General features: G+C 36.5%; 2 protein-coding genes across 2 annotated transcripts in view; one reads left to right on the plus strand and one right to left on the minus strand.

Annotated features, from left to right (window-relative positions):
• Positions 1 to 1,120: 1,120 nt before the first annotated feature.
• The window catches only part of LOC123551405 (transcription initiation protein SPT3 homolog), a 138,121-nt gene continuing 111,644 nt past the window's right edge, over positions 1,121 to 27,597 (minus strand). Inside the window, exons 10-13 of the mRNA XM_045340324.2 lie at positions 15,761 to 15,925; positions 12,937 to 13,035; positions 7,891 to 8,004; positions 1,121 to 2,738 (exon numbers count right to left, since the gene is read on the minus strand). Coding sequence (XP_045196259.2) covers positions 2,691 to 2,738; positions 7,891 to 8,004; positions 12,937 to 13,035; positions 15,761 to 15,925 — 426 coding nt within the window. The 3' untranslated portion in view covers positions 1,121 to 2,690. The remainder of the gene's footprint in view (positions 2,739 to 7,890; positions 8,005 to 12,936; positions 13,036 to 15,760; positions 15,926 to 27,597) is intronic.
• Positions 17,290 to 21,338, plus strand: LOC123551404 (uncharacterized). The gene is made up of 2 exons (XM_045340323.2): positions 17,290 to 18,480; positions 20,004 to 21,338. The coding sequence occupies exons 1-2, from the start codon at positions 18,232 to 18,234 to the stop codon at positions 20,910 to 20,912; spliced, it is 1,158 nt and encodes a 385-aa protein (XP_045196258.2). The 5' UTR covers positions 17,290 to 18,231; the 3' UTR covers positions 20,913 to 21,338.

Genomic DNA, 27,597 nt, shown 5'->3' on the forward strand with positions numbered 1-27,597 from the left:
AAACATATACTGCCAGAATTGTTTTATTGGGCAAGAGCAAAGGTCAAGTATGTAGTTTACTTATATTAAATATGGAATCTAGTGGCAGCTTTCATTCTAGATTAGGTAAACTACACACAGTGTAATAAATTTATCTTGTCAACATTTAGTCCTTACTAAGAAATAAATTTCAGTCAAATGAAGCTTATACATTTTACACAATACATGTATGTGTTGAACTTGTAAATCAATTATGATTTTTTACTACCAGTATTTAGGGCATGTAGTTAAATCTTTGTGTAAATGTATTGGAAAGACAGTTAAGTTTGTACATACTATCCACAGTGATGCCATATTATGCTGTTTTATAGTTGAATCTAACGTGTTCATTGTACCCTAAGGAGCACATATTTATGCAGTAAATTATATATGTTATCAGTATGGAGATGTTTAGAAAATTAGTACATCAGTGATGTGATAATATTTATAAAGAAATAATTGTAAAAAACCTATTCATTGCTTTGTTTTACATGGTCAGTGTTCATTAGCATTGCCTATAAATAGATCTGTTTAAAAATCTCAACTTAACATGTGTAGCATGAACATAGTGTGTTGTAATATAATAGATCATTCAGACATAATAATTTGAAAAGTGTATAATTATTCAAATATTGATTTCTTGGGGAAAAGCACCATCTTGTTGATAACAGATTTTGTTATAGTAATGTAAATAAAAATGTTGACCTATTTTTATTTATACTTGTTGATCAAACCAAACACAGTAATGATTTTCAGCATCTTGATTCATGACAGTAAGTTGTGAGATGTTTCTGGAGAACATACTTTTGTTATATAGTGACCTTTCAAAACTTGGGAGACCAGTCTAGAAACACTGGCATCTGATTGGTTGTTCTAGAGTATAATCTTGATATTGACCAATGGTGTGATTGTACTTTGAGACAGGTCTCAAAACTTATTTTATTATACTTGAGAATTTTAGATGCATAAATCTGACATATATCTAAAACACAGTATGAAACAAAAGCAGACTGACTGAAATCTTGCATTCCCACAGCTAATTCGTAGCTTACTGACCAAACAAAAACAATCTACACCATTTTAATAATAACAAACACATACATTTCAGTCAATTTATTTATTTATTTATATGAGTTTTACGGCGCACCAACACAGTATAGGTTATATGGTGCCAAACAGGACTACAAATTTTGGTTTCACATCTCATTTACATCGAAAAAAAAAATGAGATGTGGAATCAAAATTTGCATTAAATTTCAGTCAAATAAATAAATGCTCATAAAGTAATTTATGATATATAGGAAACATGTACAAAATTGTTAACATACAAAAAGACTGTGTCTATAACAAGAATTGCAAGCTCCTTCCCCCATCCAAACATATAACGGCCCCATAACAGGTAATTCAATAAGAAATGACATCAACATGATAAAACAGTGCTGAAATTCCTGTGTATTTCATGGTCATTTAATGACACTGATGGACAACAATATATTCATTTTCTAGCTTTTTATACCATTTTGTGTTATACATCTGCAGATTGCCCGACGGACTGGTTGGTGCTCAAGCCTGGTACAATAAAGAAAATGTCCAAATTTAAATTTTCAATATTCTTAGTCATAAATCTGTCAAACTGTAGATAGAAATCCTTGACATAAAAAGACTGGTCTCCATGAAACACACATTTAAAAGAAAATGGCATTAGGTGCATTCAGCCATTACATAACTGAAATACTGTTGAAAAACCCAAAACAAACTTTGCTATTTACATAATCTGTTCAACAGTACAATGTAGTAGCTTATTTGAGTTTGAATAACACTGTATTGTAAAATATAAGATAAAAAATTCACTATGTAAAAGTCTAACCAACTTCCATTTTTAATGATTGCAAATAAAAAAGATAACGTCTTGAACCCGTGACACTTTCTTCACATACCAGTTTCCAAGGCTAAACCACTTCTTTGTATGACTGACATCCCTAATGCTGCCTTTTATGTTCTCAGATATTGAATATTCTTTTTGAATGCTTATACTTTTGCAAAATAAACAAAAATACATATTGCACTTTTAGCAAGATATTCCACAGATCAATTTAACTAAAAATCCATACATTTCTTAATGGTTAATTTTTGTAAAATCAAAACAGAGTTTTACTAAAATTTGTATACATGTAACTCGTAATAAAAAGAGCTGTTCACATTTTCAGCAAAACAGATGAATTGTTAAATACAGGGAAATGAATATTAGTAGTTCATAACTCTTCTGAAAATGAAGCCTACAGCACTGATAGCAGTCCTAAAGTTTTCTGATCTCCAATGAGCATAAATCCCTAATTTCTCCGTCTTCTGCCTAAACACTTTATCATTTTATAAGTGTTTGTCACTGTCATAGTTTCTCTGCACTGAATATAACGTCTCTTCTTACAGTTCTGTAAATGACACATACTAGCATTTAAATGCAACCACCTATAAACAATGTAATGCTAAATGTAGTGTTTCCATCAACTTCGTCCTGCGAATACTTTGATGAAGATACTATACTCAAACTGATTCTAACATTCACTGCTTACAATTCCATACAGATCGACTATAACTGCATACACAATTCATTATAGTATAGAATTCATTCTGCAACACTCGGAGTCCAGCTCTCAAGAAACTACTGGTACCTGCTAGCAACTTAATGTGATCAATTTTGGTGACAACTGGGAATTGAACTTCTGAAAATAGAATTAGAGAGATGAAGCATATAGAATAAGATTCCTTAGAAAATGTAACATAAGTATTGTATCATGCAAAGCAATTGTATTGCCTAGCTGACCCGAGTCCTGAATAAATTTGATACAAATGAGTGAATAACACTGATAGTTCTATGTTAACAAGACAGTCTGAAAGACAGCTATATCCCCCGCCACTGTTATGGATAGTGAAAGGGTTTGATGGTATTGGGTGGAACCATTAAACATTCAAGTTGTGACCTTGACCTTAAGCTTGCTGGGGCAAATTTTGAATTCTGCACATTGTCTTGATAAGGGGAATACATTAAAATCCTTGAAGGGGTTAAGGAGATAGAGGGTACACAAAATGGAAGGCTCAAACCTTTGACCTCGGGTTGTGACCTTGACCTTGAGCCAACATGGCTGACTCATGAGTTCTGCTCATCATCTTGATGAGGTGATCAATTGACCAAAGTTTCATGAAAATCCTTCAAGGGGTTCAGGAGATACAGAGCGGACACAAAATGGAAGGCTCAAACATTTGAACCTGAGTTGTGACCTTGACCTTGAGCCGACATGGCTGACTGATGGGTTCTGCACATCGTCTTGATGAGGTGATCATTTGATCCAAGTTTCCTTCAAGGGATTTAGGAGATACAGAGCACACACAAAATGGAAAGCTCAAACCTTTGACCTTGAGTTGTGACCTTGACCTTGAGCTGACATGGCTGAATCATGAATTCTGCATATTGTCTTGATGAGGTGATCATTTGACCCAAATTTCATGATTATCCTTCAGGGGTTTAGGAGATGCAGAGCGGACATGGAATGGAAGGCTCAAACCTTTGACCTTGAGTTGTGACCTTGACCTTGAACCGATATGGCTGACTCATGGGTTTTGCACATCATCTTGATGAGGTGATCATTTGACCCAAGTTTCATGAAAATCCTTCAAGGGGTTTAGAAGATACAGAGAGCAGACATGAAATGTTATGGAAGGACGGAAGATGGAAGGAGACCATTCCTATAATCCCCCACCACTAGTGATGGGGGATTAACAAACTGAAACAAGAGGGTCATGATGACCCTGGATTACTCACCTGAGTAATATGAGCCATAAGTTTCAAATGGCAAACTGATGCTAAATATTAAGAAAGTAGGTCAGTAGGTCATATTCATGGTCACTGAAAGTCAGTTTTAAGAATGGTGTGCTAAACTGTACATGTCATCCAAATTTCAAGGCTGTATCTTAAAGGGAAAGGCAATGTTGTTCTTATGTTAATTTTGTCAGCTGGGATTTCTTAAATCATTTAAAGAAGAGAAAGAATTTTCAAAATCTGAGTAAAAATGAGAAAGTTATGAGCATTAATTGGTGGACATTTTGTTTCCATGGCAACAAAAAACAAAATGGCGTATTTATTAAATTTTTAGATACACATTTGAACTGTATTTACTTATTTCTGTAAAATAATTTCTCTTCTTTTTCCAGCTATAATGAAAGAAATTATCATGTATTACACCATACAATCAAGAAACATATAAAAATTAATCTTATTTGCTAAATAAAGAATTCAGCAGTATGTAAATGAGGTCATAAACACACTAAAATGGCTGCCTCCATGATCAGTCATTTTCTTAAATTTCAAACTGCCATATCTTTTTCAACAGTGGTCCAATTTTAAAAATTCTTTCAGTGTTATGAAAGGCTTGAGGATGGCCTTCATAAAGAAGAAACTTTTTGTCAGGCTTTCCTTACCCTTTAAAAAACAAGAAAATAGATCAGTAGGTCAAGGTCACAGTCAGGTGACCCCTAATCACTTGAAGTCATCAGGTAATTATAATTAAACAGTCTAGGAACTATGATCTGATAATTTTTTAAGTACTTTTTCCTATATAGATCATATTACAACTGACCCTCAGGGTGGGGCCTCTTTTCACCCCAGTGGTATAATTTGAACCATCTTGTAAGAGATCCACTATGCAATGCTATATACCAAATATCAAAGGCCTTGAACATTCAAGACAAGAAGATTTTTTTTTTCTTGTATAAGTCTATGTTAAACTTGGTAGAGGAACACTAGGCAAGGCAACATACCAAATATCAAAAGCCTATGCCTTGCAGTTTCATGGTTCATACAGAACTTTCAAAACAAAATTCAAGTACTTTTCAAGGATTTTCCCCCCATTTTATACGGACTTTTTTCGATATTTTGGTCTGATCTGTTATTTTTTCTGATTTTCTATTCGCAGAACATCAATTCAAGGACAATTAATTTTATCAAAATTTATTAATTTTTTTTTTTCAAAATTCAAGTACTTTTCAAGGAGTTTTTGGCAGTTTCAAATTCAAGTACTTGAAACATCAAATTCAAGTACTTTTCAAGACCGATGCGAACCATGAGTTTCAGGCAAGAAGATTTTTAAAGTTTTTTCCTATATAAGTCTATGTAAAACTTGAGACCCCCAGGGGCAGGGCCTCTTTTCACCACAGGGTAATAATTTGAACAATTTTGGTAGAGGACCACAAGGCAATGCAACATACCAAATACCAAAATCCTAGGCCTTGCAGTTTCAGACAAGAAGATTTTAAAACAAGTTTCCTATATAAGTCAATGCAAAACTTGAGACCCTTCAGGGCAGGGCCTCTTTTCACCCAAGGGTAATAATTTGAACAATTTTGGTAGAGGACAACAAGTCAATGCTACATCCCAAATATCAAAGGCCTAGGTCTTGTGGTTTTAGACAAGAAGATTTTTAAAGTTTTTTCCTATATAAGTCTATGCAAAACTTGGGACCCCTCTTTTCTCATAGAGGACCATTAGATGATGTCACATGCCAAATATCAAGGCTCTAGGCCTTGCGGTTTTGGACAAGAAGATTTTTTAAGTTTTTCATTTTGATTGCCATGGCAACCAGAGTTCTGCATGGAATTCAATTCTTTGAACAATTTTGGAAGAGGATCACCCAAGGATCATTTCTGTAAAGTTTGGTGTAATTCTGCCCTGTGGTTTTCAAGAAGAAGATTTTTTTAGACAATGTTGACGGACGGACGACATACGATGGACATTGAGCGGTCACAAAAGTTCACCATGAGCCTTTGGCTCAGGTGAGCTAAAAACAAGCCATCGATGTATCACAAAAATGGGCAACTGTCTAAAGATAATATTTATGCACTAGTATAAAAAGAACAAGTGAATGAAGTATTGCCATGCAATACAAAGTCCCCTACTGGAAGGCACCTAATTTTCTCTACTGCAGTATAACATAATGAACTGATATCTGTCAATGATGTATAAACAATATTGTACTCTATATACAATATGTTATAACAAAACACTTGGATTAAAATTTATATATATAAAAACCTACAGTTGTTTTCATATTGAATTTTTTTGGCTGATTATAAAAATGTTATCATGTAAGTTATTTATAGTAACAACAAAGGGAAATTAATCTTTAAAAAAAAAAAAAAAAAAAAAAAAAAATCTATATAATACAAGTCCACAAGAAACTCTTTACCAGGTAGAGATAGGTCAAAATACACCTAAAAATTGGATGTAACATGCATGCTGTACCACAGAAAAGTGGTCTCGATTTTTCTCTACCGCCAGTAATAAAAAAGTTACAATAAAATCTATTTATAGTAACAACAAAGGGACGTAATTCTAAAAACAAGGGTGCCTCATGGTGGTGAACATTTGGTCCAAGTTACATCAAAATCCCTCCATGCATGAAGAAGAAATGTCCCGTACAAAGTCATTCTTGAATTTGACCTTTGACCTCTAAATATGACCTTGACCTTAGACCTAGGGACCTAGTTCTTGCGCATGACATGTTGTCTCATCCAGGGGAATATTTGTGCCAACTGATATCTAAATCCTGCTTTGCATGACAAAGTTATAGACCGGACAGGAAAAAAATCCTCTTGACCTTTGATCTTAGTGTGACCTTGACATTTAAGCTAGGGTATTGGGTGTATCGCATGACACGTCGTCTCATCATGGGAAACATTTATGCCAAGTAATATTGTAATCCCTTGATGGATGACAGAGTTCTGGATCGGACAGGGCAAAAACCTTATTGACCTTTGACCTCCAATTGTGACCTTGACCTTTGAGCTAAGGGTCTGGGTTTTGCGCATGACATGTTGTCTCATCATGGGGAACATTTGTGCCAAGTAATATTAAAATCCCTTCATGGATGGCAGAGTTATGGACGGGACAGGAAAAAAACTCTGTTGACCTTTGACCCCCAATTGTGACCTTGACCTTTGAGCTAGGGGTCTGGGATTTGCCCATGACACGTTGTCTCATCATGGGGAACACTTGTGCTAAGTGATATTAAAATTCCTTAATGAATGTCAGAGTTATGGACCGGACACGAAACAGACCCTGTTCATGCTATGTTAACATTTGACTGCTAAGTGTGACCTTGACCTTTGAGCTAGGGGTCTGAAAGTTGTGCATGACACATCGTCTTATTATGAGGTACATTTGTGCCAAGTAATATTAAAATCCCTTCATAGATGGGAAAGTTATGGACCGGACAGGAAAAAAGCCTTGTTGACCTTTGACCTCCAATTGTGACCTTGACCTTTAAGCTAGGGGTCCAGGTTTTGCGCATAACACGTCGTCTCCTCATGGGGAACATTTGTGCCAAGTAATATTAAAATCTCTTCATGGATGGAGAGTTATGGACCGGACAGGAAAAAAGCCCTGTTGACCTTTGACCTCCAATTGTGACCTTGACCTTTGAGCTAGGGTGCCGGGATTTGCGCATGACACATCATCTCATCATGGGGAACATTTGTGCCAAGTAATACTAAAATCCCTTCAAGGATGGGAGAGTTGTGGACCGGACAGGAAAAAAGCCCTGTTGACCTTTGACCTCCAATTGTGACCTTGACCTTTGAGCTAGGGGTCCAGGTTTTGCGCATGACACATCGTCTCATCATGGGGAACATTTGTGCCAAGTAATATTAAAATCCCTTCATGGATGGCAGAGTTATGGACCGGACACGAAATTGCGGACGGACAGACGGACGGACGGATGGACGGACAGACGGACGGACGGACAGACGGACGGACGGACGGAAAAGTGCATTCCTATAGTCCCCGAAACTGGTTTTCAACCAGTAGGGGACTAATAAACATACAAGTTGAGAGGCAAAAGGTCCAACGAAGGCTGTATATCTTCTCATAGACTCCTGTATATCAGACGGTTGTATGGCTTTCACTACAGATGACTCCAGTGAGTGGGGTAAATTAGCCTGTGAAATATATATGAAAATAATATTTTCTTGCCACAGAACTGAAAATTAATAATCTACTGTGATACACCAATTGCTCATGGAACGATACAGCAAAAAGCCGCCCACTTCTGCATAGACAAAATGAAATCCTGCTCACTCAATCATCTGTACAGTAAAAAGTCGCTCACTTATGCATACTCAATGAAACCTTGCTCGCTCGAACATCGAAGGGGAAAAGCTGCTCACTCATACATTGACAAAATGAAATCCTGCTTGCTCATGCAAAGCCACAATGAAACATGGCTCACCCAAGCATCGGTACAGGGAAAAGCTGCTCACTCACGACCAGACACAATGAAACATGGCTCACACAAGCATCAATACTATGAAAAACTGCTTGCTCAAACACAGACACAATGAAACATGGCTCACTCAAGCATCGGGACAGGGAAAAGCTGCTTGCTTACGAACAGACACAATGAAACATGGCTCACTCAAGCATCGTTACAAGGAAAAGCTGCTTGCTCACGAACAGACACAATGAAACATGGCTCACTCAAGCATCGGGACAGGGAAAAGCTGCTTGCTCACGAACAGACACAATGAAACATGGTTCACTCAAGCATCGGTACAGGGAAAAGCTGCTTGCTCATGTACGGACAAAATGAAACATGGCTCACTCAAGCATCAGTACAGGGAAAAGCTGCTTGCTCACGAACGGACACAATGAAACATGGCTCACTCGAGCATCGGTACAGGGAAAAGCTGCTTGCTCATGTACGGACAAAATGAAACATGGCTCACTCAAGCATCAGTACAGGGATAAGCTGCTTGCTCACGAACAGACACAATGAAACATGGCTCACTCAAGCATCGGGACAGGGAAAAGCTGCTTGCTCACGAACAGACACAATGAAACATGGCTCACTCAAGTATTAACACAGGGAAAAGCTGCTCACTCACTAACAGACACAATGAAACATGGCTCACTCAAGCATCGGGACAGGGAAAAGCTGCTTGCTCACGAACAGACACAATGAAACATGGCTCACTCAAGCACAGGGTAAAGCTGCTTGCTCACAAACAGACACAATGAAACATGGCTCAGTAAAGCAGAGATACAGTGAAAAGCTGTTCGCTCATGAACAAAAGCTTACAAACAGACACAATGACACATGGCTCACTCAAGCATCGGTACAAGGAAAGGCTGCTTGCTCACAGACAGACACAATAGCACATGGCTCACTCAAGCATCGGGACAGGGAAAAGCTGCTTGCTCACGAACAGACACAATGAAACATGGTTCACTCAAGCATCGGTACAGGGAAAAGCTGCTTGCTCATGTACGGACAAATGAAACATGGCTCACTCAAGCATTAGTACAGGGAAAAGCTGCTCACTCACGAACAGACACAATGAAACATGGCTCAGTAAAGCAGAGATACAGTGAAAAGCTGTTCGCTCATGAACAAAAGCTTACAAACAGACACAACGACCCATGTTTCACTCAAGCATCAGTACAAGGAAAGGTTGCTTGCTCACAGACAGACACAACAGCACATGGCTCACTCAAGCATCGGGACAGGGAAAAGCTGCTTGCTCACGAACAGACACAATGAAACATGGTTCACTCAAGCATCCGTACAAGGAAAAGCTGCTTGCTCACGAACGGACACAATGAAACATGGCTCACTCAAGCATCGGGACAGGGAAAAGCTGCTTGCTCACGAACAGACACAATGAAACATGGCTCACTCAAGCACTGGTACAGGGAAAAGCTGCTTGCTCTCGAACAGACACAATGAAACATGGCTCACTCAAGCACAGACACAGGGAAAGGCTGCTCGCTCGTGCAGATACACAATGACACATGGCAGAGATAAAGCGAAAAAAAATGCTTGCTCATGCACAGACACAATAAAACATGGTTCACTCAAGCATCAGTACAGGGAAAAGCTGCTTGCTCACGAACAGACACAATGAAACATGGCTCACTCAAGCATCGGGACAGGGAAAAGCTGCTTGCTCACGAACAGACACAATGAAACATGGCTCACTCAAGCACTGGTACAGGGAAAAGCTGCTTGCTCACGAACAGACACAATGAAACATGGCTCACTCAAGCACAGACACAGGGAAAGGCTGCTCGCATGCAGATACACAATGACACATGGCAGAGATAAAGCGAAAAAAATGCTTGCTCATGCATAGACACAATGACACATGGCTCACTCAAGCATAGGTACAGGAAAAAACTGCTTGTTCATGAATAGACACAATGACACATCGCTCACTAAAGCATCAATACTGTGAAAAGCTGCTTGCTGACATGCACAGACACAATGACACATGGCTCACGCAAGCATTGGTACAGGGAAAATAAGCTGCTACTCACTAACAGACACAATGACACATCACTCACTAATTTAGCATCGATACTATGAAAAACTGCTTGCTCATGCACAGACACAATGACACACAGCTCATGCAAGCATCGGTACAGGGAAAAGAAGCTGCTACACACGAACAGACACAATGACACATCACTCACTAAAGCATCGATACTATGAAAAACTGCTTGTTCATGCACAGACACAATGACATGTGGCTCAGTAAAGCATCGGTACAGAGAAAGGCATATAATATACAGTAAAACACCACCCAAACCTAAAGTAACTTACTTAAACAATTTTTATGGTTTGCAGCATTTTCCTTACATTATCTATGATTGGATCACAAGCATTTTATTCATCCCCTTTTTACTGTTTAATAGCAATAAACATGATAACATGTGCATTTAAGTCTTTTACATTCATTTATACTGTAATAATAATTCTTGCTGGACGTTTAGTGGTTCCACCCAAGGGCCCCCTGTGCCTTGAATAACACCACAAGTGTTGACTCCACCTTTACTACTGAAAAGTTGCCTGATGACCTAAAAATGTGTTGGTGCAGCTTAAAAATGGAACAAAAACAAAACAAATCAGGAAAGACAAAACTGATCATAAACTTATCTGAACATGATCCATCCATAATATGGACCATAACACTATCAAGCACAGCCATCTCAGTTTTCACAGGTGAGTTACAAGAACTTACAAGAACATTTAACAATAACAACTAGAGCTATCACTAAAGGTGATGAATGTACCCCCCCCCCGCATGCATGACACAGTACATTGCAATTTGACGAACTCAAGATTGCATAATTATGTGGACTGTATGTATATAGACTGTATGTATACAGTATAGTAACAAACTAGAGCTATCACTAAAGCTGATGAATGTACCTCCCGCATGCACTGACACAGTACATTGCAATTTGACGCACACAAGATTGCATAATTATGTGGACTGTATGTATATAGACTGTATGTATACAGTTTAGTAACAAAAAACAAAGTCCCATAACTATGCAGAATATTTATCTAAAAGAACGTAACATGCACCATGCACAACTAGGGTTGGTACTGATCACTTGTGTGAAGTTTCATTAAATTGTGTGCAAGGGTTCGGAAGATTAGGCGTGCACAAGACTGCATATGCAGACTGTATGTACATAATATGTTAACAAGAAACAAAGTCCCATAACTCTGCAATTTTTGTCCTTGAAAGAACCTAACATGCCCCATGCACAACTACTATTGTTACTGATCACTTGTGTGAAGTTTCATTAAATTGTGTTAAGGGGATGAGGAGAGATGGTGCGCACAAGATTGTGTCTATGTAATAAATATGTATATAGTTTAGTGACAAAAAACAAAGTCCCGTAGCTCTGCAAATTTTTTTTCTGAAAGAACCTAACATGCCCCATGCACAACTACTGTTGTTACTGATCACTTGTGTGAAGTTTCATTAAACTGTGCCAAGTGGATGAGGAGAGATGATGCGCACAAGATTGTGTCTATGTATATAGTATAGTAACAAAAAACAAAGTCCCGTAACATTGCAATTTTTTTTTCTGAAAGAACCTAACATGCCCCATGCACAACTACTGTTGTTACTGATCACTTGTGTGAAGTTTCATTAAATTGTGTCAAGTGGATGAGGAGAGATGGTGCGCACAAGATTGTGTCTATGTATATAGTATAGTAACAAAAAACAAAGTCCCATAACTCTGCAAGTTTTTTTTCTGAAAGAACCTAACATGCCCCATGCACAACTACTGTTGTTACTGATCACTTGTGTGAAGTTTCATTAAATTGTGTCAAGTGGATGAGGAGAGATGGTGCGCACAAGATTGTGTCTATGTATATAGTATAGTAACAAAAAACAAAGTCCCGTAACATTGCAATTTTTTTTTCTGAAAGAACCTAACATGCCCCATGCACAACTACTGTTGTTACTGATCACTTGTGTGAAGTTTCATTAAATTGTGTCAAGTGGATTAGGAGAGATGGTGCGCACAAGATTGTGTCTATGTATATAGTATAGTAACAAAAAACAAAGTCCCGTAACTCTGCAAGCTTTTTTTCTGAAAGAACCTAACATGCCCCATGCACAACTACTGTTGTTACTGATCACTTGTGTGAAGTTTCATTAAATTGTGTCAAGGGGATGAAGAGAGATGGTGCGCACAAGATTGTGTCTATGTATATAGTATAGTAACAAAAAACAAAGTCCCATAACTCTGCAAGTTTTTTTTCTGAAAGAACCTAACATGCCCCATGCACAACTACTGTTGTTACTGATCACTTGTGTGAAGTTTCATTAAATTGTGTCAAGGGAATGAGGAGAGATGGTGCGCACAAGATTGTGTCTACGGACAGACAGACAGACAGACGGACGGACAACCTGAAACCAGCATACCCCCCCTTACAACTTTGTTGTCAAGGAGTACAATAAATTCAGTAGTAGTTTAATACTGCTGAGAATATTTCTTAAACAAGAGATAGTGTTAAGTCAAAATCTGTTTGCCAATATAATTTATATAGAAATAGAAATACATACTTTCTTTTTCTTCTTAGGTTTTGACTTTCCACCAGACCCTGTTGCCTGGGTACCTCCTGTAGAACTTGCTGACTGACTCATAGGTGTGCCAGGAGGACTCTGAAAACAACAGTTTCCTTATGATACCACTGTACAAACCTCGATGCATATTAATACTGTGTAAGAAAAAAACCTAACCCAAAATGGGCCTAATTCACTCATCTGAGGTAGACTGTGACCTTTCGACCTTGCTTCAGATCAAGTTTGATGAACATCCATTCAACAGTTCATTAAAAGTTGTTTAAATGGTTCTCTATTTTATACTGTGGCAGTCCCTTCAAGTGGCAAAGTAGGGCCATTTTAACAAATGTGAGAGAGGTCAATACAAGGATAATACAGCCTAAGTTTGGTGATGATCCATCAAGTGGTTTATCAGAGTGTTGTTTTAGTGTTTTTTTTTTTATTTTTAGCCCTGGTGGCCCCTAAAATCAGTCAAGCAAAACTATCTGAATTTTTTCTTACATCAAAACCTATCTATTTTCAAAATTTACCTTAAAAAAGACTGCTTAAGACACATATATTAGAGATTCCAAGAAACATTTATGCTGTCCTTATGATTGCTACTAGGCATTATTTTCACTTTTCTCGAAAAAATGAGGTTACACCATCACTTTAGTTCAATTAAACATTCAGAACTACCTTAAATGACAAATATTCTACAAGGACTGGAAACAGACTGGACAAAAGACTTTAGCTAGGGTATCAGTTAAAATCCTGCTTTCACTAAGGGATCAAACCTATTACCATTAGACTGGTGGTAAGTGATATGAGGCAGACTAAATGTGTGAATGAATTAATATGTAAAACACTGTTCACATGTCAAAGGAACTGATCACGTTGTATATAGACTGTTAGTTACTGAGGCAGTTTAAATGTGTGGACATTTTAATATGTAAAACACTGTTCACACAAAGGTATCGAACATGCTGTATCTAAATTGTTAGTTACTTGGGCAGTCTAAATGTGTGAACATTTTAATATGTAAAACACTGTTCACACAAAGGAATTGAACATGCTGTATCTAAATTGTTAGTTACTTGGGCAGTCTAAATGTGTGGACATTTTAATTTTAGAATGCTCACAATGGAATCAAGCCTTCAAACCACACATATAATACTATCAAAGACTCAAATATTTCTCTCAAAGATAAAACTATACAAACTTCAACCACAGAAAAACTCCTGGGAGTTCATATTGATCATACCCTTAACTGGAAAATGCATGTTCAAATGACACTGAATAAATGCAACTCCTTATTATATTTGCTTATGAGAATTAAACAATTTTTAAATCTCCATACTAGAAAAATGTTCTTCAATGCATACATTCTTCCTCATCTAGATTACTGTTGCACGATTTGGGGAAACTGTAACACTGAGCTTTTGAATGACATGTACAAATTCCAAAAACGTGCAGCTCGTGTTATTTTAGATAAAGACATTGACACACCAACAGATGATTTATTTATTCAACTTAACTGGATGAAATTTCAAGATAGAGCTAATTATAAAAAAGCCATATTAGTATACAAGTCTCTTAACAACCTTCTCCCTAGTTACATGAAGCAACTATTTACATATACTGAAAATAGGTCATTGAGATCATATGATCAAAGACTACTTTTAGTTCCAAAACCTCCACTTGAATTCTGCAGAAAATCACTGGCATACTCTGGTGCAAAATTATGGAACTCACTTCCTTATCATATAAGAACATCAACAAACCTGAACACATTCAAAAGCAATTATTTAAAATGGTGGTTCTCTAGTGGGCAACAACATCTATCAACCGCATGAGAACTATGATATTTTTTGATATCAGAGTACTTATTTAAAACTATAAATAATTAACAAATAATTGTATATTGTTTGTTTCATTACTTTTGCTTTCAGTGTAACTTTACATAAAACCATGTTGTTTATTCTATTACCTTCCTTATGTAAATTTCATGTAATCCTCTTATATATGCTGTTTTGCATTATAATCCCTTCATGACTTTGTTTACTTTAGGGTAGTTCTGCACGTTTAAAAAACCGGAAGTGATGGCTTAACGTTATGTATTCGGAAAACGTAGAATAAAGCCTGGATTCGGCCTACGGAAATGAAAATCAATTTATGAATTAATTGAAACCTGTGAGTAAATTTATTACAATGGCACTGTTGCTATATTTCTTAAGTCAAAATATGATAGTAAAACATACGGCACGTTAAAAAATTCAAAATAATGTGTTGAAATTAGCGTGAAATGTCAAGTTCAAATTAATCATGGTCAAATATCTCAAAAAGAAGCACACGGACCTATACATTTTATTTCATCAAATTATAGTCCATATGTTTATTAACAACCATGGGAAGTTTCATCAAAATCTACATTGTAGAAAAAATTCTATTCGCGAAAAATGTTATGAAAGTTATGATTTTCCCATAGACTCCCATTATGAAATATTGCATGAGGTCTAAATTTTTCAAAGCAGTCTAGCAAGAAATCAAGCACGCGACCCTATCTTTTTTATTTGCTGAATTTTCTAGGTATATGCTGAAGTTTTGAAAAATCAGAGTTTAATCAAATTCTACATTGTAGAAAAAAGTTCGATCCAAACGTGCAGAAGTACCTTAATTTGTTAATTTGTGTTTACTGTATATATGTACATTTGAGGCTCACAGGGAAGACTGGGTACACCCAACTGTGTTGCCTCGTTAAATAAAGACTTTATTATTATTATTATTATAAGTGATAGGGCCAAACTAAATGTGCAGATATTTTGATACTGTTGTCTATACTCACAGCAGTTGGTGATGTCAGGTTCGGGTTAGTTTGTGACTGCCCCATTACAGCTATCATAGCTGATGTCTGGTTTAGATTATGACTGATACTAGGTAAAGTCCGAGTCACAGGATCAACTGTGTCAGCTAACATGTCCTGTTTGACCAGTAAGGCAAGATCAACAATCTGTGAAATATAACAAAAAAAAACAACATTTTATACATTAAATAGTCAAATGTATGTGCTAAAACCAATCAACATCAAAATAAATTGAAAGTACTTATTTGTATATTTCATTATGTAAATGATATTATTTCAAAACTACTGACAGGTAAAAGTAATTAATCAAAATTGTATGAAAAAGATGCGGAAATGTCAACAGAAAATGATAATATATTAACAGGTGCAAATACAAACATACATATTAATATTTAAGCTTTAGTAAACAACCATCAAGATTGACAATTAAGTATTTTTGTAATATCCCAAGGGATTCTTTTTTATATATGTTATTTATTACCTTGTGAATACACTTACAGTTAGTTAATCTGGACCTTTAAACACTTTACTTTATCCTGTTAAGGGCAGACCTATCAAGTATTGTGAAATCTAAGGCTATCTGACCTTTCCATGACAAAAAAGCAGTTTTTAAATTCCTTGACTTTTCAAGTAAAAATCCTTTTCCTTTTCCTACACATTTCCAGGTTTATGCAAACAATAATTATACACCTACCGTATTTTCCCGTATTAACTCCCCCGGGGGCGTTACATGTTCCAAAGAGGGGGCGTTTATTTGAGGTAAATAAATAAAAAATGAAAATTTTTACAAAACTTAAAAACATCGTTCAAACTAGCTGTAAAGTGTTTCTGTGTTGTTTAATCCCCCAAAACATAATTATTTGGCATCCAATTTAATGCAGTGTGTCTTTTATGCATTTAAATACGGCATCGATACCTCGTGTATTTTGACACGCTCGCGACACTACACATTACGTCATGACCCAAACAGCTGTGTACTCCGATAACATTTTCGTTAGTACATGCGGGTAGCTAATAGCACAATACACAATGTCGATGGTTTGACCCGCTGCTTGTATTTACCGTTTAATTTTCTGTTTGATGATTGGATACGTACTGTACTTAGTACAAATGTTTTGGACTTACCGTACATAGACTGTTTAAAAGTGTGTTTAATTTTTAATACATTGGACTTTAGTACTGTAAATTACTTATTACATGGACTTATAAAAATGAGGTAGGTGATTTTTTTCCCGTTCTTGTTGACTTTTTTCCCCTCCAAAATGGGTGGGGGGCGTTAATTAGAGGGGGGGGGGGGGGGGGGGTGGCCTTAATTCGGGAAAATACGGTACATCAGTACCAGTCATATAATTATCAGATTTGGGAATCAACATGAAGCAGCCATCTTTGTTATATGTGAAAAATTTAAACCCAACACAAACAAACAAACAAATGTAAATTTACAACAACAAAAAATCTGACGTAAAACTGATTACTCAAGTGTGCTATTTACTACATCTGTTTCAATTTCCTATAGAGCATACACCCAGTCCCTTTCTATCACAACTGATTTCCTTAATCCATTGCTTGGATCTGTACCTTTATCACTCGGGGCATTGACAATAGCAGAAAAAATGTTGACCGAAGTCGAAAGTATACTACTGCAATGAATATAAATTTACAACAGAACTACTGTCATTAGTTACTTCATAATAAAAGACTTTCAACTTTAACATAGTAACTGAAACCTGACCTATCTTAGTTAATCAATAATCAAACAAAACAGAGAATAGTCTTATCTATTTTAGGCAACCGAAGCTTGAATGATTCCATTATAAACACTGAAATATCTTGAAAATAAACCTCAATTATTTATAATATATGTAAAATCTGAATTTTTCAACAGAATACTTTTAGAGAGATAATACTGTATACAAAGTGGTTTAAGAAAAACTTATTTACAAAGGAAAGGTTTAATGTTATATTTTTGAAATGAAAATGTTAATGTTTTGGAAAGCTGTAAGTTTAATTTTACTGTAACAAAATTAAATAGCTTACAAGAACGTGTATTAAAGGGCAAAAATACAAAACTACTAATAATTTTACTGTAAAATCAAAATAATCAGGACAATATATTTGAGCTCAAAAGATGAAAATGTTTACACTTTAGGAACTACCTTATAAGTTTTTATCTAAATGGAAATCACTGATCTGTTTTTAAGATAATACTAAACAAATGTATACAATTTGTATGCATTTTGACAACAACAGACTTTAGAAAAATTACTTGAAATATCAACAAAATGATGTAAAAGTGCTATAAGAACAGAAAGCATACCAAACTGGACTTGTTATTAAACACTACAGAAATTTGAATGTCAGTATCATGGTTGCTGGTAATAAGTGTAACAAAAATGGAAGTAAACTGAAAAAAGAATAAAACAAAGAGGAAGCGGCCACCTGAAAGAAACACTATGGGCTGCGGAGATTCTAAGCCTGCAGTGACGCCATTTGCCTCCGAAGAGGACCTTAATGCCCCTATATGTGATCCATGTGTCAACCAGCACAAACCCGCTAAAGGTTGGTGTGGGCAATGTGGCGTGTATCTATGTAGCAAGTGTGTATCTTCACATACGAGAAGTCATCGTTTAGCCACAGGGAAAAATCTCCCACAACAACGACCCAAGTATGAGTCCTTGTCTAACAACGTCCTTGTTAAACAGGTAGGTAAACATTTCTTGTCTTCTTGTCCTTGTTAAACAGGTAGGTAAACAGTTCTTGTTTTCTTGTCCTTGTTAACAGGTAGGTAAACATTTCTTGTTTTCTTTCCAGTTTATCACCTTTTTTTTTTACAGTATTTCAGTTACATAATGGCTGCAGTTAACCTAATCAGAGGTGATGGATTAAGTACTAACCACTGGCACCACACCAGAAAGAAAATGCCACTGTTCATGTTATACCCAACCCCTAGGTATACTATAAGAACGGGAAAATGCACTAACCCATTTCAATCGCGTGTTTCTCACCTAAAACGCGTAGTTTGATGAATGAGTACCAAGCACATTGAACATGCGGTAATAAATCATCCATCGTGCACCAGTTACATTGCCTCACTATTTCATATTGCAGAGATACTCTACATATTTTATGCTTTCGTCAACGTTACAGAAAAAACTTGTGTGAACTTTCCTAATGAATATCAGGTCTAGAGGTCACAGCAGTCTGCACATGTTAGGTGAAATGTAAACAAACAAAAACAGAGTGCAAAATGTTCACAGTTATTTAATAAAACTCGAAATGATAAATTAAATTCATCTTAGAAATGATTTTGAATTTGAAGTCATATATTGATACACATTTGTATTGTTTATTTAATTCACATATTGCACATTTATGCTGCATATACACATTTTAGCATACACGTGTAGTTAAACAACGACTGACATAGATTTTCACATCAGCCAATCAGAATGATTTTGTAATCTAGAGGGAAGTTCACCTAAGTTTTTTCTGTAACGTTGATGAAACTATAAACTATGCGTTGTTTCTCTGAGATAAAAAATATTGAAGGAATGTGACCAGTACACAATGGAAGATAAATTACCATTTGTTCAATATCCATAGTACACATATACCGAACTGCCCATTTTAGGTGAGAAATGCGCGACTGAAACGGGTTAGTATTTTTTCCTGTTCATGACCATGGTTCTTATAGTATTAGTATACCTAGGGGTTGTGTATAACACTACAGTGGCATTTTCTTTCCGGTCTCATGCCAGTGGTACTAACTTGTTCCTTGTAAATAACTGTAAACATTTCCACATAAATCTTTGAAGCTTGAGAAATGCATTTAGTAACAAGAACTGGAAACCAGTATTAAAGAGAAAAGTGATAGTGCTTTAGGTTCAAACTCAAAAATCTCTTAAGTCATCATCTTGAACATAAATAACTTGAAGAAATCTAGTCTTTTTACCAACAAAATGTCATGTTAAAAGTTAGAAATGTTTCAATTAGAAATGGGTGCCCTCTAAAAAACCACTAATTATGACCCATAAACATTTTTTTTCTATCACATTGTCACATCCTGTGTGAGTATCTGTAAAAATCTGAGCAATACAAATGAGGTATTTCAGATACAGGACTTTCAGGCCATACCATACATACAAATTCAAACCTGAACAAAAACAAAACAAGAAAACACTTTGAATATCAGTATAAATTCTATCTATGCTTTTATCATTGACAGGCAATACCAGTGGCAACCTTAGAGGATAAAGAAATCAAAGTAGAGGAGGTTCCGCAGTCAGAGAGAAACATACATGGATGTATCAGTGTAGATAACTTCACTGTCACTATACGAGAGAAAAACCTCACTCTTTATAATGAAGATTTTGAGTGTATTGGTGACATTGACTACAAAGTTCTGCATCCCAGCTCAATCTGTTCCCGTGGTTATGACATTGTTGTGTCATTCAGACGGATCAATAAGGAAGAATTACAAGACCCTACCAAAAAATGGCCTAAATTCAACGACATCCAGACGTATAAACTTCAGCCACCTGGGTGTGCCACTGTTGCAAAACTCACAAAAAGTGTGGCATTTAACACTGAAGGTGAATGTTTCTCAACAGCAGTTTGTCCCCTGTATGATAAAAACCTAACTATAGCTGCGGGTATGAAACTGAATTCCCATCCTGAGAGAGATGATATCGAGTATCAAGTTCAAATCATCAAATCAAATGGTAAAGTTCTCAAAACTCTAACTCTCAACCAACTTGGTGAACCTTGTTTTGCGTGTGAATTCTTTTTATGTGCTACCATGAAATTTGAAGAAATTGTTGTAACAGAGGCAAAGTTACGAAGAGTGAGAGGCATTAACATGAAAACTGGAAAAACATTATTTGAATTTGAAGGTGGCTCACCGCAAGGGATAGCATATGACCTGGAGGACAATGTCTATGTGTACAATGACTCAGCAATTTACTGGATTGCTCCATTACGACATAAGATACACTACATGCAGCAGGGATATAATAAAACATTCAGCAGAAGAGAAAACAGGCTGGCAAATGCAATCAGTTACAATGATAATCAAAAAGTTCTTTATCTGACAAGTATCGATAAAAGCACAATAGAAACATATAGAATTGTGTAACACAAATTATCGTGCAGTTGCCTTGAGATTTTAGCTTTCCATATTTTCTCCATTCCCATCTGAGTAATTTATTTTTGTCTGATTTTTGTTCTATGAAATAAAGCAAACTGAAATCACATAACATCTGCAAAATCTTTTTTTCTGAAAAAAAAAAAAAGCATTGCCACTTGAAAACTTTTCAAATACATTATAACCTGTATTAAGAGAACACCTAAGGGAAGGGCAACAAGAGGACCATGATGGTCCTGAATTGCTCACCTGTCCCCACATGACCCAGTTTTGAACTGAGTATGATGTCGTGTTTTCTATTATTTGACATAGTGACCTAGTTTTTGAGCTCATGTGACCCAGTTTTGAACTTGGCCTAGATATCATCAAGATAAAAATTCTGACCGATTTTCATGAAGATCCATTGAAAAATATGGCCTCTAGAGAGGTCACAAGGTTTCTCTATTATTTGACCTAATGACCTAGTTTTTGAAGGCACGTGACCCAGTTTTGAACTTGGCCTAGATATCATCAAGGTGAACATTCTCACCAATTTTCATGAAGATCTCATGAAAAATATGGCCTCTAGAGAGGTCACAAGGTTTTTCTATTTTTAAACCTACTGACCTAGTTTTTGACCGCACATGACCCAGTTTCGAAAATGACCTAAATATGATCAAGGTGAACATTCAGACCAATTTTCATGAAGATCCATTGAAAAATATGGCCTCTAGAGAAGTCAAAAGGTTTTTCTATTTTTAGACCTACTGACCTAGTTTTTGACCGCAGTTGACCCAGTTTCAAACTTGACTAGATATCATCAAGATGAACATTCAGACCAACTTTCATACAGATCCCGTGAAAAATATGGCCTCTAGAGAGGTCACAAGGTTTTTTTATAATTTGATCTACTGACCTAGTTTTTGATGGCACGTGACCCAGTTTTAGAACTTGACCTAGATATCATCAAAGTGAACATTCTGACTAATTTCATGAAGATCCATTGAAAAGTATGGCTTCTAGAGAGGTTACAAGGTTGTTCTATTTTTAGACCTACTGACCTAGTTTTGGACCGCATGTGACCCAGTTTCGAACTTGACCTAGATATCATCAAGATGAACTTTCTGACAGACTTTCATAAAGATCCCATGAAAAATGTGACCTCTAGAGTTGTCACAAGCAAAAGTTTACTGACGGACGGACAGACGCTGCGCGATCACAAAAGCTCACCTTGTCACTTTGTGACATGTAAGCTAAAAAGGGGTCTCTTAACATAACTGGTCTCTTAAGGAGGTAGGTTACCTTAATATTTGTATGTGCACATGTCCAACCGGAATCTAACGTGACGATTTACGATGACGTTTACGACAAACTGAATGTGTTTGCATATCCATTCTTCTGAAAACAAATCATGAACCTGCCTTCTATCTGATGCTTTATGGTTTAATAATGCAGAAATAATGAATAAACTGCCGCAGAAACGCTTCAAAACAATGTTGCCTTAAAATGACCATGACGTTACGTGTCAGTTACCGCGCAAAATTAATAGCTTTTATTTTGAATGTACGTAATTCTGTGCATTTTCTTTACTTGAACTATTTTCAAATAACCATTATTTGCTGAAATATTTTTTATGAGTCTTTTGCTCTGAATAATAATCAGTATTTTGCTTCTTTTATGTACCGTAGATACCCATGTATAATGCGCAGTTTTCTGACTCCCGGGACCACCCCCGAATCGTGGGTGTGCATTATACACAGGTATAGACAATTTTCAAACTTCAAAACAAGTTTGTTACCGATGTTCGCCATTTTGGTAAAGGGAAACTACTCCCCGCGCTTACTGTCACCGCTAAAATCTAAGATTTCCGTTACGTTCCGTAAAAGATCGAATGGTTTATTTTTCTTTCAAACAAAATTAATTTCATATAAATTTACCAGTATTTTGATGAAAGAAACGTTAATAAATCACAAAAATTATGATACTAATTAAAGATCGAGAATTATCTTTAACCGAGATCAAACTGTGAACAACATAATTCACACGAGGTGACACTTTAATTGCCGGTAATTACTGGCTATTTGATCGTGACAAAAAGACTATCACACCTTTTGTTATTGGTTTGAATTGAGAAGCTCATGTCATTTTGAAAGATACCATTCCGAAATATTGAATCAGCTGCTGTTTATTTATTCAAAATAGTTAATTAAAAGGTAAAACAACAAATAAAACAATATTTTACTGGTTTTATTTTCGAGAAAACAAAAATCGATAGTACTGTGAGACCGATGCTGCTCTCCACCGTGGAAATAAGATTTATTACCGGTGTCGATGTAAACTCTACTTTCGTGTTCCATCCACCTCAAAATTGACCAAAAATGTTTTTTCCCAGGATTTTGGGCCAAAATCGGCGCATTATACATGGGTGCGCATTATACATGGGTATCTACGGTAGTTATATTGAAATGTTATGTGGAATGTAAGAAAATGGATGATGGTAACCAATGTTATTTGGAATATAGTTGGGTGAAAGGTTACTTGTTATGGCCATTTTCAAATAAAAAAACTAGCAGTTTGATTTTGAAATACCTATTTTTCAGTTTCCGTTGATAATTTGTTACTTATATACTAAAACTAAGATCTAAAATTGTCCAAATTTCAGTAGAAAATTGTGGTTTCTTGACTTGAACTGATGTTACCATGGAAACGAAGCCCGTGACCTATATATCTAAATGTAAAATTCAAAAGCGTTGACACTGGTCTATTTAAGGAACACAGCTTCGGCTTTTTATTTTCATTTCAACAATATCCATGAGAGTAAAAGCAGATTCCATTAAAATTCCAGACGAAGAGTACTGCTGTAAGTATTTTAAGCTGTGAAATTTGTTTGAATAAATGCAAGTAACATGAAAATATAACTCACGTTAGAGATAATATGTTTTAAAGCTACATTAACAAAAAAGATAACTTTATTATGCGTTACCATGGAAACATGAGCCCCGCGACATATACATTTTAAGCTGGTATTAGAAAGCTAATGCGCATACTAGGAAAATTATCAATTATGCAGACTTCTATGGATATCAATGAAACTAAAATACAGTGAAAAGTGTTAAATATCCGTATTTTCCTTCTTCTTTCAATATAAAATACCTTTGGAGGGTCATGTTCTTCAAACCTGGATAAAAATTGAACATCAAAGGACAGAGATAAACGAAATTGAGATTGTAGCAGTTAAAACATCATATTACACGAAATACCAAAAATTGCTACGGTTTAACTAATTTGAATTTACCCTGGCAGTGTACGAAATTCAGATTTGAACCCACTAGCCCGTTCGGGCTACCAGATAGGAAATTTTCCAAGCCCGACACCAATTTCACTAGCCCGAACTTTAACACCTTAAAATACTTAATTTTTGCACCATATAAAATTTTGTTTTACAGACATCTCTATGCATGTTTGAAGGAATAAAAAAGACATACAGTACATGTTTGCCATGTTTTTGAAAAATCTTAACTCTAAATACTCCAGTCCAGATCAGCATCGCCAGAGTCCAAAAGCATCGGACATGACACTCCTTGCCAAACAAAATCTAAACTGTAATGCCTGATTTTTTAGGATCAGCACTCGCCAATTACTGCTACTCGGACTGTTGACAATTTGCAAGATGTAAAAATGAGTGCTGAATACACACATACACACACGCTGATAGCATAATTTAAGCTCCGTCTACTGCAGGTACTTGTGAGATTTTCGCGAGAAGAGTGAAAGCTAATCAAATTATCCGTTACACTAGAGGTGATTGTATTCAGCCAATTAGCGCTGTGGTTACGTCTTTGACACTTTGCGTTTGATTTGTCAACACGTGAGAGTGCAAAAAAAACAACAATAATTCAATAAGCGTTCCTCAGTCTGGACGATGTGTGATGCCTTCTTAGTGTTTATTAATGGAGATCATATGAAATCACGATGCTATACTCGTTTAATTAGCATGATTTTTTTAAACAAATTAGGAAAATTCGGTAGCCTGGTCGGGCTTGTATCTGCGGAAAATCGGTAGCCCGAGCTGAAATTTGGTAGCCATGGGCTATCGGACTACCGCGAATTTCGAACACTGCCCTGGTAACAAGGTAACCTACCTCCTTAATACAACATTATATGATCTTTAACAACACAGAAAGGAAGTGAACAAGAGTTATCACAGGAGACAGCATGCTTGACTATTTCAATGAAGGGTACATATGATGAAGCTGAAGCTGTTTCTGGAGTGTTTAATAACAACGATATTGGGCAATAATTTAAGTCTGAGTCAAATTTATTTAGTATTAACAGAGACTGAGGTAAATGATTTCAAAATATTTACTAAGTATAAAAGGTACATAATTAACCTTTACCCTGCTAAATTTCTAAAATGGACTAGTCCATCATTCAATTTAGGCAGTACCACTTATTATTCAAAGGGATGTTCACTGAAAATTTACTGACTGAATAGTTAACAGTGCAGATCATGATCAGACTGCACAGATGTGCAGGCTGATCATGATATGCACTGGTCACAAAGGCAGAATCATTTGCCGCCAGCAGCCTAAAGGTTAATAGAAAATTTCTGCAAGAGTAATGCATAATGTGACATAATATGTGGGTAATAAGTTGGAACTTGAATCAAATCTATTTAGTACTAACTGAGATAGAGCAAAAGTATATCACAACTTTTAACCTGACATTTTAAGTAAAAAGGAGTCATAACACATTACACATAGTTACATAGTCAGAGTTGTGGACCTTGTGTCATATGATGAGTGGAATGATGTGAAAGACCTGTTTTAAGTCTGAATCAAATCCATTAAGTAACTAGGTGTTTTTGTCACAAAAACATGTCCCCCCCCCCCCATGTATTCTAAGGATGGAAGAGGGGCATGTTTGTTGGTATGCAGGGCGATATGCACAACTGTGCTTGGTAGTGACCACTCCTGTGAAGTTTCTTCGAAATCCGGCCAGCAGTTCGACCTGTGTAGTCCGGAAAAGATTTTTGTATCTTTCGCTCTGCAGCCATTTTGTGCAGCGAAGAGGAACGTGCCGGCTATATGCACAACTAGGCTTAATACTGACCATTTCTGTGAAGTTTCGTCGAAAACTGTCCAGCAGATTGACCTGTGAAAGCCAGACAAGACTTTTTTAATTTTTAGCTCTGGTGGCCATTGTGTGCAGCGAAGCGGAACATGCCAGTGATATGAACAACTGGGGTTGGTACTGATCACTCCTGTGAAGTTTCATTGAAATCCAGCCAGCAGTTTGACCTGTGAAAGCCAGACAAGATTTTTCTACCTTTAGCTATGGTGACCATTTTGTGCAGCGAAGTGAAAGATGTCAGCAATATGCACAACTAGGGTTGGTATGTACCATCTATAAAAACAGAGATGTAGTGAAAATGCATCAAAATTAACTTAAAATACTATGTAACACGAGGCCTCATAAGTTTCTCACCTAAAGCGGACCTTGACCTTCTGACCTTGCTTCTTACTATGTTTGGTGAAAATCCTTTACTTTAGGCAGTCCATTAAACAAGAGGGCCATGATGGCCCTATATATCGCTCACCAGAGTTGATCTGGCCTACTGACCTAGTTTTTTACCCAACATGAGCCAGTTTCAAACTTAACCTAGAGATCATCAAGACAAACATTCTGACCAAGTTTCATAAAGATTGAGTCACAACTGTAGCCTTTAGAGTGTTCACAAACTTTTCCTTTGATTTGACCATGTGACCTTGTTTTTGACCCTTATTGACCCAGATTAAAACTTGATGACCTAGAGATCATCAAGACCAACATTCAGACCAAGTTTCATTAAGATTGGGTCACAAATGTGGCCTCTAGAGTGTTCACAAGCTTTTCCTTTGATCTGGCCTACTGACCTAGTTTTTGAACCCACATGTCCCAGTTTCGAACCTGACCTAGAAATCATCAAGACAAACATTCTGACCGAATTTCATAAAGACTAAGTCAAAACATTGGCTTCTAGTGTTCACAAGATTATCCTTTGATCTGGCCTACTGACCTACTTTTTGACCCCAGATGTCCCAGTTTTGGACTTGACCTAGAAATCATCAAGACAAACATTCTGACCAAGTTTCATAAAGATTGGGTCACAAATGTGGCCTCTGGAGTGTTCACAAGCTTTTCCTTTGATCTGGCCTACTGACCTACTTTTTGACCCAACATGACCCAGTTTCGAACTTGACCTAGAGATCAAGACAAACATTCTGACCAGGTTTCATAAAGACTGGGTCACAAATGTGGCCTCTAGAGTGTTCACAAGCTTTTTCTTTGATCTGGCCTACTGACCTAGTTTTTGATCCCACATAACCCAGTTTCGAACTTGACCTAGAGATCATAAAGACAAACATTCTGACCAGGTTTCATAAAGATTGGGTCACAAATGTGGCCTCTAGAGTGTTCACAAGCTTTTACTTTGATCTAGCCTACTGACCTAGTTTTTGACCCCACATGACCCAGTTTCAAACTTGAACTAGAGATCATCAAGACAAACATTCTAACCAAGTTTCATTAAGATTGGGTCACAAATATGGCCTCTAGACTGTGTTCACAAGCTTTTCCTTTGATCTGGCCTACTGACCTAGTTTTTGATCCAATATGACCCAGTTTCGAACCTGAACTAAAGATCATCAAGACAAAC

This window comes from Mercenaria mercenaria, chromosome 4 (genome assembly GCF_021730395.1).
Source record: "Mercenaria mercenaria strain notata chromosome 4, MADL_Memer_1, whole genome shotgun sequence".
Lineage (NCBI taxonomy): Eukaryota > Metazoa > Mollusca > Bivalvia > Venerida > Veneridae > Mercenaria > Mercenaria mercenaria.